The following is a 12,700-nucleotide window of genomic DNA, read 5'->3' on the forward strand; positions in this document are numbered from 1 at the left end:
AACAATTACATCATGATTAGTAGGACTAACAATTACATCAAGAAAGCCTTGGCACCACTCTTGCATTCACAAGCTCATTCCCAGCGTGGTATCTAGAGCCAGGCTCTAGGATTAGGGTTTGGGTTGCCGTTCATGCGGTGGTCATTCCTCACAGGGTCCTAGCAATGCTTCTACTGGAGGATCTTAGAGTAGCTTGGATAGTTCTGAGACACAGGAGATACTCATGTTGCTCCGTCGCCTTGCAACCTCTTCACCTACCGGGGTTGCTAGTTATATTACTGTAGCCTTTGAACTTTCAACTTCTATTGGTACTTCTTAGTCTTCCACTAAGGTACCACCATCCACTTCAGGTACTACACCATGGATTCTTGACTCTAGTATACTTCTTTCCACATGACTCATGGTCATGCCGGTCTTTCCTCTATCCGTACTCCTATCCTATTATTGTTCATACCACTGACGGCTCCCTTCTTTCTGTTGTCGGACATGAAACTCTAATGTCCTCCTCTTTTCATGTTCCTACTAGTGTTTCTTATATATGTTCTCAATCCGAGGGCTAATTTGGAAGGAAGCCACACCCAGGGGTGGAAAACCCCTCCATGATGAACTAAATAATTATTCAAATTATTTTTCCATGGATTTCCCACCCTAGGAAAAGTCAGGGATCCCAAGGGGATTTGAGATTCCAAATTAGCCCTGATGGTGCAACTAATCTCCACTGGCCAAGACAATGATTATGGTTGCGTGTTATTCTTGACTGCGACTCTTGTCGTGTTTAGGATCTCAACACATGAGTTCTGGTTGGTACTGGCCGTCTGCCCCCATAGGTATGATTCTCAGCGTTTTTAGAAGCTCGACTAGCTTCATCCTCCTAGTACTGGCATTGCCGGTATTGTGAGCTCTGCTTCTGCTATGCTAGCCTCATCTTTTTGCTTAGTGGCATCATCAGATGTGGAACCAGTGATTTTGATTAAGGGAGGCCCGACAAATATGATCGTATTTTTTAGTATGATAAAATATACATAATTATATGTTTCAAGAACTTTTTAAAAACTTTTACACTATTTATAACCAAAATCATAATATTTTAATAAAAAATGAGTGAAAATTGATATTTTTGTGTTATAAATTTAAGGATTAAATCCACTTTTGGCTCCTCAATTATTGGGTTCATCTAATTTTGACCCTCAACTACAAAATTGTCCAATGCTGGTACTCAAACTGTCAAAACCGTTCATTTTTAGCACCTGGGCGCAGGCGGGGCTGTTTTGACCGACGTAGAGCGGGTTTGACCACACCACGCTGGCATTGACCGCCACGTAGGACATCGGCCTTCATCTTAGTGACATGTGGGGCCCACATGTCAATCACTCATCCTCTCCCTCCTTTTCCTCTTCAGCCACCGCTGTTGATGGCCTCCACCCCGCCGGCGCCCACCGTGGCGCCGTCGCTGGTGGACACCCTCTTCCACTGCTCCCTAAACGACCTCATCAAGTCCCTCTACGCCGACCCATCGGCCGCCAGCGAGGCCGCGGCTGTCGCCCGCGCGCTCCACCCGCTGGGCTCCTCGCACGGCGATTCCCGCATCATCCGCGACACCTACGCACAGCCGCGGTACCTCTGCATGGTGCGCCTCGGCCGCCGCCTCTGGGCCGCTGCCGAGGCCAAGGCCGGCTATCGCATCCTCACGTCGACGCCGCACCTCTCCATGGGCCCATGCGCCAACGCCGCGCTCGCCTTCATCGTGCCCCCGGGCTCGGGCGACGACGGGTGGGTCACCGCGCTCAGCGACCACGGCGGCGTGCTCAGCGGCCTCGTCGACAGGGTCTGGTCCAGGCCGGGCTTCACACGCCAGTATAGGTGGAGCATGTGCAGCGGCCTGATGGGGAGGTCCACGCCCCGGAGATGGAGCGGAGCAGCTTGGCCGTTGTGGCGGGCGTGGAGACCGCCGGCTACGGGCGCTAAGGCCGCACAAGGCCACGGCGCAAGAGGCCGCGCGTGCTTCCTGCTGCGAGTGCAGGCGCCCTCTTCTTCTTCTCTGTCGGCACCCGGGCCCCTCCTCTTCTTCTCCGCCTCGTGCGTGCAAGGCGTAGCTCCGGTCGCATTAGCATGCAGGGGGCGGCGGCGGGATTTCGCCTGCCGGCCACGATGGGGGAGGGGGGCAGCGGTGATTGTCTGCCGCATAGGGTGCCTCGCCCCCCGACACCGACTTCGTCATGGACTTCCTCGGCGCCGACGGCCGGGAGTTCGGGCGGGACGTGGTGGTCGGGGCAGGGTTCTCATGGCATGGATTCAAGATGGGCCCGGCCGTGGGGAGGATCCTGGCAGAGATGGCCATTGATGGCGGCTCCCAAACGGCGGTAGAGGCTGGCGTCGACCTCGGCTTATTCCGGATCCGTGGCCGGTTTAGGCGGCGGCGGTGAGGGCACTGCCGTGAGATGGAGAAGGAGGGATGAGTGGGTGACACGTGGGCTGCACATGTCACTGTGATAGAGGTCAGCGTCCTATGTGGCGGTCAATGCCAGCGTGGTGTGGTCAAACCCGCTCCACGTCGATCAAAACAACCCTGCCGGCGCCCAGGTGCTAAAAGTGAACGGTTTTGACAGTTTGGGTACCAGCACTAGACGGTTTTATAGTTGATGGTCAAAATTAGACAAACCTAATAGTTGAGGAGCCAAAAGTGGACTTAATCCTAAATTTAAATATTTATATAGGTATTAAATAGCATGTACTGTGCTTCGTTGGGGTGGGGGGGGGGGGGGGTGGGGGGGGGGGGGGGGCACGGCCCTGCCTACCCCCTGGTTCCGCCACTGGGTATCATTGATTAGGACATTTATGTGGTCTGCATCTACCTACATTAGTTCTTCGTGGCTTAGAGGGTGTTTGGTTGTCCCTCCTAAATTTTAGTCGTGGTCCTATCGGATGTTTGGACACATGCATGGAGTATTAAATATAGACTAATTACTAAACTAATTACATAGTTTGAGACTAATTTGCGAGACGAATCTTTTGAGCCTAATCAGTCTATGATTTGACAATGTCTTGCTACAGTAAATGTGCTAATGACGGATTAATTAGGCTTAAAAATTCGTCTCGTGGAGTACTGACGGATTATGTAATTTATTTTTTTATTAGTATCCGAACACCCCATGCAACATCTTCTCGACGTACCTCTTAAATTTTAGTAGCTGGATCCAAACACCCCCTTATTAGTGATGTATACTCATACTAGTGTCAGGGCTATAAGCCAAGCAAATGGCACTAGCTTCCATATGATTCTAGTGAGTTAGTATTGAAATGTCCCTTTGCTCTTATTCGATCTGTCCGATGTAAACAGAGGTATCATCGTTACATGAGCATTTTGGTGTTTCATCTTTTGTCCCAACTTCTTTGTTATTTAACAGTACCGGTGCTATTAGTGTTGCTTGAGATCCGGTGAACAATGAGCTCACCAAGCATATTAGTGATGATGCCTCGTACACTTGCTGGGCACAACTGTAGGATAATGTTATCACTTATCACACCCAATTTTAAGGATAAAAAGGGGTGTAAAACCTTATGTGCGCCCAGAGATCAGTCACACACATAAGCCGACAAATTACGAAGTGTATCATCACCAATATTTATTACATCACGAATAAGACAGATTTATTACATAATTATAACGAAGGTAATAAAAAGATCTCTCGCGGAAGCTCCATTTCACCGGGACGTCGACTGGTTGACCACAAGTCTAGTAGTCCTCAAGAAAATCATCACACCCAAAGTCATCTGTTACCCATCCGGGATTTTTATCCAATAATGAAAATAAACAAGCGTAAGTACATGTCGTACTCAACAAGTGTAACACGGGGTTCATGAGGCTCAAAAGGCTAGACACAGGTTTAACAGCGTTCAACTTTTAGTTGTCACAATTTTAGCTTAAGAGTAGCATCAAGTTGTTTCAGTTCCCATTGCCAAACACATGATCAAATGTAAACATGAATAATGAATAGCATAAACAGGTAATACTTAGTGATCATCTATTCTATAAGGGTTCCAAGGCCGCTCGTGACTGTGAGCACGGCTGATATACCAGTTTTACACTCTGCAGAGGTTGTACACTTTTACTGTGAGTCATGATACCCATTTGCCCGGGTTTATAACTCCCAAAACACTTCCAAGGTGAGCAGGCAGGGGTCACTATGAAGCCTTTCAAAGGTTCATCTAACAAGTTTGGGCCGCTAGGTTTCTGTGGCCTACGAATGTAGAGCTCCCCTTTCGACAGGCACAATTACGCGTAGCCTATACGCTGACGGACAGAGGCCGCACTATATCCAACCCGGAACACACCCCTCTTGCGCCATAAAGGTAACCACTAACAAGCTAGAAAAGGTCCTTATACTGAGCTAAAGCCAGAGCCATGTAGCCCTCACAGCTGTACTGTAAGTCCCAGATGATCACTTACAGATAAGTCCTTAGGGAGAGGAATCTGAAGCATTTAGAAAGTAGCTAAACACTCCAGCCCCCTGTTTCTATGTTGCTAAAAAGTCACGTTTTAATGTTTATTGCATATACCATTAGTCAAGCTACAAGATCATGGTTTAATTGAGCACTAGCAAAGCTACCCGAATGCATAACCCTTAGGTGACAAGGTAATAATTCAATTCTAGGAAATCCTTATCAAGATGACACATGCAACATGAATTTAATGAATTAAAGTGAATAGGAAAGAAGGATGATCCCATGCTATACTTGCCTTGAGCAAAGTACTCCTGCTGGTCCTGCTCGTCAAAGTCGTACCCTTGATCTCCCACGAACTGCTCACCGTCTATACTTGATAACCACAGCAACATACAAGCATCCAGGAGCAATCATGCAAAGCAAACAAGGCTATAGATTAGAACAGTACACCAACAGCAAAGAGTCAAGATGAAAAGTTTGAAAAACGAATCTACGTCTCGCTACGAACACACGGACACGAAGATCACAAAAATCGGATCTAAAACGGAGAAGTTATGAATTATACAAGATTTCCTATAGGCAAATAATAGATTAGATCTAAGCTCAAATTATAAAAGTTGGAAATCGACTTTACAGTAGCATAAACAAGTAGATTACTTAATTACGAACCTAATGCAACTTGAACGGATCAAATCGGAGTTAAAACGAAGAAATTATGGCTAAAACAAGTTGAATGGCAAAACTGTAAATAATTGAAAACGTATTTCAGTCCAACCGAACGAAAATACGCTTTCGAAAGAAAGAAACATAAACTGTGAAATGCGCAAAGGACCGCGGGTTAACACCGAAGTAATTATAAGTACGTATTTGCAAAATCAGCAGCGAAAGGGTATCTTCGGTTTTGGGCCGTTGGATTAGATCCGAACGGCCTGGATCTGATCTGGCGAAAGAGAAAAAAAACACACGCCGGAACAGTGCCGGCGGCAGACTTCCGACGGTGGTGCCATGACCGGCCAAACGGAGCTCGCGGTCACGAGCGGCCTTGGAACCCTTATGGAATAGATGATCACTAAGTATTACCTGTTTATGCTATTCATTATTCATGTTTACATTTGATCATGTGTTTGGCAATGGGAACTGAAACAACTTGATGCTACTCTTAAGCTAAAATTGTGACAACTAAAAGTTGAATGCTGTTAAACCTATGTCTAGCCTTTTGAGCCTCATGAACCCCGTGTTACACTTGTTGAGTACGACATGTACTTACGCTTGTTTATTTTCATTATTGGATAAAAATCCCGGATGGGTAACAGATGACTTTGGGTGTGATGATTTTCCTGAGGACTACTAGACTTGTGGTCAACCAGTCGACGTCCCTGTGAAATGGAGCTTCCGCAAGAGATTTTTTTATTACCTTCGTTATAATTATGTAATAACTCTATCTTATTCGTGATGTAATAAATATTGGTGATGATACACTTCGTAATTTGTCAGCTTATGTGTGTGACTGATCTCTGGGCGCACATAAGGTTTTGCACCCCTTTTTATCCTTAAAATTGGGTGTGACAGATTGGTATCAGAGCCGTGTTGACTGTAGGACATAAGCCTAGTTAGCAATGGTCGTTTTTAGCTTCTTTTGCTTCACTCATTTCATGATTTCTATCTCACCCTTGGTATTTGCTAAAGTTTTATGCTTCTTTTGTCTTATTCTATTATGAAAATTATTGCTTCTAACCTAATCTAACTAAGTCTAATTCTGTAGATGCCTCGTGCCCACAAGACTGCCCGCATCAGCACTGGGGGTACTACCCGCCACAAGGTTTGTCCATGGAGCCTGAGGAGGAAGGACCCCAGGAACAAGAATTCGATCCGCCAACACCAGTATCTACGCCTGAGCCCGCTCAGGAGGAACCTTAAGAAGTTGAGGTCGTTGACTTGTCCGAAAATGAAGAGGAAGACATTGTTGAAGAGGATGAGCCGATCCCGCCATTAGGGTGGACAATAAAGGTGTGGTATAAGCCGGGGTGTGAATCCTCCGTTTCACATCACCGACTCATGAGCCTGCTTCAGACCTACTACAGCGACTGGGATGCAGCTGTAGAATACGCCTGCGAAGAGCATACGCACCCTCTTGAAGACACCTACTGGAAGGTTAGGGTGTGCATCACCATCAAGGATGAGCAGAAAGGCGCTTATCAGCTGGATTCAAACAATGCACACCATGGTCACCATACTACCATGGAGGACGGCATAGAAGATGCAGCCGCTGAAGCTTGCATAGGCCTCCGTGGTCGACGATTCGAAGACATGAAGGATGATCAATATCGATTCCTTCCTCATCAACACCCAGAATTGGGATGGGCGATGATGGACCCGCAGGGCACGGATCTAACCACTGAAGCAATGGTACACTTTGGTTATGAGTCTGTGTCAAAGATTCGCCGATTGGAGAATCAATTGAAGGCGCAGCAGGAAGCTATCAAGAGGCATCAGCAGGTGATAGACGAACAAAGGGTGTGCCTCAATTTGCCAAAGATGTATGAGGAGCTTCCCCATAAGTATCGCCCATAGATGTTGGAGTCCCTCTTTATGTAATAACTCTGTCTTATTCGTGATGTAATAAACATTGGTGATGATACACTTCGCAATTTGTTGGCTTATGTGTGTAACTGATCTCTAGGCGCACATAAGGTTTTGCACCCCTTTTTATCCTTAAAATTGGGTGTGACATCACTCTTCGCTATGTCACCAATTTTATCTATCCAAACTCAGGTTCCATGATCCACCACCGGTTCCACCGTTTGAGGGGGGGGGGGGGGTCATATATTTGATGTACATACTTCATTGTGCCAAGGGCTTTATTGCATATATGTACCCCGTGTACTTTTGGGCTTTGCCCCTCCTGGAATACACAAGTTCATTTCCAACAATCATTATCACCAAAATCAAATTAGGAGCTAGATGTTTTCACTACTAAATAGTGACGGGTGATGGAGTAGCACATAAGCCATTTCTCATAATAGCATAGTACATTCAGTTTACATGACGACAGCCGGCAAAGCACCTCAAGGCTGAGACGATCAAGTTGGGGAGGCTCCTGAGGTGTTGAAATGAAACAGTGGCCGACACAGGACGTTTGCAACACGAGGCACACTGAAGTCATCAAGAGTTAAGCTATAGTGATTCTGTTCTCACAAGGGTCTTAAAGCAATGACCCAATACGGTATGATGATAGATGAGTACAATATGTCGCTAAGAAATTTGTGAAGGGCCAAACTTTTTAGAAAAATGTGCTGATAATGTTTTTTCATTAAGATTAAAAAAGAGTTCCAAACAATGCACACAGCCTAATGAAAGAAGAAAGAAACACTACTACAGAAACGTCATCACAGCTAGCTCTAAACCCCCTGTTACTGCCGGTTTTGGCAACCTGTGGCTCTAGAGAATCATTGACAGTGATGATGCAAAAATTTTTGTTTTAATCCCGAGAATCCAGTTCACAAGTCACTTGATTTTTCATGCTTAAATACACATGCCGCACAGCGGTATTCGAACTTTAGACATGTGTTCTCGCATGTAGCTCCTCTAACCACTCCACCCCAAAGTTACTTGTGTCTATATGACATATCTATTCTCCTAGTATTCATTTTTAGGATTTTAAAATGAATATTTGGGACCCTAAACAACTTCAAATGAAAAAAATCATTAACTATAAACTTGTAGTTCTATCGAGATCTACAACTTTGGTTTTTGTTGTTTTTTCATCCGAGGTCGTTTGACAAATTTGAATTTAAATTCACGAAAACTTGAGCCACACTTTTAGGACCTCAAATGATTTTAAATAAAAAAGTCATCGATTACAAAGTTGTAGTTCTCATCGAGATCTATGACTTTGGTATTGGTCGATTTTCATCTGAGATCGTTTGAAAAAATTAAATTTCAAAATGTTTGAACTTCAAATACAAAATTATGACTATAAATAATTGCTCTGTTTTTTCAGAGGTTCTTTGCGCCTGAAATGCCAGTTTATTGCCCGATCAAGAATGCCTTGTAGGCTAAGGTAGAGGAGTAGCGACCAGGACCAAACAAAGGTACTGCAAAAGGGTTTTAGATATCCGAAAGGGGGGAGGGGGGGGGGGGGGGGGGGGGGGGGGGGGGGGGGGTAGATATACAGCAGAATACATAGCACATCCATGGCATATCTGTTTGCCCCGGGCACATCTCCGTGCGCACAAGGGCAAAATTTATTCATTGTTCATCTGACACACACCTTCTAGGCGACGCAAATGTGTAGTCCAAATCAAAGACACCTGGAAGGCCCTGCACCTTTGTGTTCGCACCACCACCATCAGTCAAATGTGTTCGATATACTTGTCTTCCACCCTGCTCTCGCCAGCAACAACCGAGCCAGCTTCACCACTCCAATCAAAGACACCTGGGAGGCCCTTGCCTTCCTGCACCTTCGTGCTCGCACGACGACCACCATCACTCGAAATGTGGTGGATCACCTTCTTGTCTTCACTAGTGATCTCATAGGCAAAGACACCTGCTGGGAGGGTCCTGCGGCTCGTGCCTACTGGCAGCTCCGAGCTCACACCATCATCAGTCGAAATGCGGTGGCTCGTCTTGTCCGGCAGCCCGTTCTTGATGCCACTAACCGTGGTAAAACCATCATCTATGTCAAAAGCAAAGACACCTGGGAGGCCCTCGCCTTCCAGCAGGGCTCCTCCGTGTGCAAAGTCAACGTTTACACAAATATCAGCAACTGAAGCCAGCTTCTTGGCGAATTCAGGGTCGTTCTTCTCTTCCTCCTCGTAGAACCTAGCAGTTTCTAAGAGCAGAACACCTCCATCTGGTAATGAAGCAGCCAACTGCTGGAGGTCCTCAGCAATGCAGTCATTGGCCATAGCCACCTTTTATATCAATCAATGAATATAACATACCGTATATATAAGCAAATGTAGGGAATATGAGTTGAGTTATCGTTCCAAATTTTTCATGTTATGTAAAAGAATAAACATGGGTTATCTTTACAAAACACATACATCAACTTCAAGGAGCTCAGACAAGCGCGGGACAAGAGGCTTCAAACTGAACTTGGGAGTGACACCATTTCGACGCCCCTGAGAGAGCACAACAGTGATAGCTTAGAAATAGAATACATGAAGTGAAAAAATTAAGCAGGTCAGCCTAAAAATCAATAGGTACAAATCGGACCAAAGTAACCTCTGAGAGACAGAGCAAGAAATCGCTGCTCACCGGATGGCTAGCCAGGATGACCTTGGCGCCTTTCTCCGTGAAGAACTTGATGGTAGGGACAGAGGCGCGGATGCAGGTGTCGTCGGTGATGTTCTGGTCGTCGTCCAGCGGAACATTGAGGTCGGCGCGGAGGAACACTTTCTTCCCCTTCAGATCCGCCTCCGTCAGGTTGCCCACGCTCTTCTTGCTCGCCATTCTCTCTTAAACCCTGCACCAAATCCGATTCAGAAGTCACGGCAAACGTTCGTCGACCTGTCAGCTTAATCCTAGTGATCAAGACACTGAGAAGCTAGGAACCCTACCGGGAAAAGGCTGATGGGATACTTTGGGTGATTGATTTGGTTGCGAGGTGAGATGAAGAGAAGCTGCTTTGGTCACTGGAGTCTGGAGCCGGCGCTAAACTTCCTTTTTATAGTAAAAAAATCAGGAACACTTTGATACGGACGTACCAACGTACGCATGCATGGGCCATCCAGTCCAGACGAGAGACATGGCACGGCTCCGTCCACACGGTGCTGACTAAAAAAATGCATCGCACCTTACGATCTAATCATTGTTAGATATTTATGTAAACTAGACATATTTCAATCCATGAAACTAACAAGACATTTATATAATAATTATGTAGATACATATACATGATTTACTAGCCATTGTTGCATATATGTTAATTATACTGATTTTATGAACACATATAAAGATCAAGATGTATCATGTATAGTAGTAGGACTGGCGTTGAGGGCACCGGTGGCACACAAACTTTTAAAATCTCAAAATCTAATAAAACTTTTGTATTTTTTAATCCAGATTCAAACAACACCTAAGGAAAGTTTTGATACGGACGCCGATCACACGCATGGGCCATCCCCTCCAAGCTCCAGACGAGAGACATGGCACACGTGCTGATTGATAAAAAATATATATCACCTTCTGATCTAATCATTGTTAGATATTTATGTAAATTAGACATGTTTTAATCCATATAAAATTAGCAAGATACTTCCTCCATTCTAAATTATAAGACGTTTTGGTTTTTCCCGATATACAAATTTTGCCATGCACTTTGATATAAAGGAATATATCTAGAAATACCGAAACGTCTTATAGTTTAAAATGGAGAGAGCATTTATGATAACTAGCGGACATGCACGTGCATCACGCACACGTCAATATAAAATAATTCATAAGGGTAAAATGACATGTTTGTTAGAAAAAAAACTCATATGTAATTGTCATGTAAATCTTTGTATTTTCCAAATTCATAAGGGATGATTAGTTCATCTTACAATACAAATGATAGTATTCTTCTTACAACAAAGATTTTTAAGATAATCCATAGAGGTCACGGTTTCATGGGTACACCACAAATAGTTTTTTAGTTTCATGGGTACATCACAAATATTTTGTTACAAAATTATGCAGAAACTTAATTGAAACAAGCTTCATGCACCCAATATGTGCTTCAAATGTATTACTTTTGATGTTTGGGTGCATTAATGTCATTGTTTGCCTACACGGCTGTTTAGCATGTTTTCACGTCACGTAAACACTACACAGTGTCTTGCTATGTCCGTTTAATTAGTCGTTTATCCCGTTTAATCCATTTAAATGGTTGTTTAGCCTGAATAAATAGTTAAAAGATATATGACTGTTTAGTCTATTTAAATGTTTAGGCTAACATTGACCATTTAGTCATTTGTCATCTTGAAAATAAAAAATAAGAATAAGAGACAATGGACGAGAAGAATTTAGCCGAGAACATCATCAAAGTCCTCAATATTTCTCTAACTTTATTACGTGACACATATTTTCTTTTATATATTAGACTGAACTAGCAAAAGTGCCCGTACATTGCAACGGGAGAAAATGTATATCATCATCCAAAGTTTTGACATCTATGTGTTGTTTTGCCTTGAAAGCTATAGTTTTTTATTTACATCATTATATTTTTATTGTACTTGACATTATGCTAAAAATGTATATATAAATAATTTTGACACCATATATTTTCTTCTACTTAAGTAATCAATTACAGCTATGCCATAGCGCAGGAGAACACGAAGGGTCAAGTGCGCATATTTTCACCTCCACTTCCAATTATAGCATCAAGGAATCAACAAATCTACCGGTGAATTTACATAGTGCATAAACACTTCATCGTGCAACTTTTTGTTAAAGTCAAGACCAATAACACACAATTAATAAATCTAGATTATCACCAGTGAAGTAGCTTTTTTTTATCTCAGCTCCTCCAGTGATGGAGATGAAGCTGTTTTGATGAAGCATTTGATTAGTAGACTCCTTAGGGTAGTTACAAACTATAAAATGTCTATAATACCCTATCTTTTCTTTTCTTTCTTTTCTTTCTTTTTTTCTCTTCATTCTTTCTCTTTTTTTCTCTTCTTTCTCATCCATATATGCTAGCTCGGACTCAGGAGTCACGTGCCCTCATCCACTTGCACCCCGAGGCCTCCAACTTCGTCTGCCTCATCCACTTGCACCCCGAGGCCTCCAACTTCGTCTGCCTGAGCGTTGTTAAGGCGGCCATGAAGCCCTGACCCGTGGGTATAGTACTTATACCCATTGATGTCATAAGCATTTCAAGATGTCACTTGTCTCGATAGCCCCTCCGCCAACCTACTGATGGTAATAGAGTCTATGGTTTCTCCAGGCGGTATGTTTTGGTCCTTCAACCATGTAGTTGGTCGTTGCTTGTGTTGTTTCATGACCCAATCATCTGAACGGCCATTTCTCTCCGCCATAATAATTGCCAAGTGTTCATCAATGTACGGTTGCATCAGTTGTGTACTCTACAAGACACTGTAATGCGCCTGACTCACCTCTTTGTAATCATGGTCGATGAACACTTTTCTACCACTGGTGCCCTTCCTAGCCAGCCTACCCTTGTGACGAGAATCGGGTTTACCAATCCCTTTCTGTACTTTTAGGTACTCTTGACAGCACTCGACGACTTCTTCAGTACTGTAACCCTCTATCA

General features: G+C 44.2%; 1 protein-coding gene across 1 annotated transcript; it reads right to left on the bottom strand.

The window, feature by feature from the left end:
* Positions 1-8,606: 8,606 nt before the first annotated feature.
* LOC136519398 (phosphoglycerate kinase, cytosolic-like) lies at positions 8,607-10,082 on the bottom strand. The gene is made up of 4 exons (XM_066512807.1): positions 10,005-10,082; positions 9,703-9,910; positions 9,489-9,566; positions 8,607-9,356 (listed from the first exon to the last, which is right to left on the bottom strand). Exons 2-4 carry the CDS (start codon positions 9,895-9,897, stop codon positions 8,796-8,798), a joined length of 834 nt encoding a protein of 277 aa, XP_066368904.1. The 5' UTR covers positions 9,898-9,910; positions 10,005-10,082; the 3' UTR covers positions 8,607-8,795.
* Positions 10,083-12,700: the final 2,618 nt, after the last annotated feature.

The sequence above is a fragment of the Miscanthus floridulus genome, chromosome 18, assembly GCF_019320115.1.
Source record: "Miscanthus floridulus cultivar M001 chromosome 18, ASM1932011v1, whole genome shotgun sequence".
Taxonomy (NCBI): domain Eukaryota; kingdom Viridiplantae; phylum Streptophyta; class Magnoliopsida; order Poales; family Poaceae; genus Miscanthus; species Miscanthus floridulus.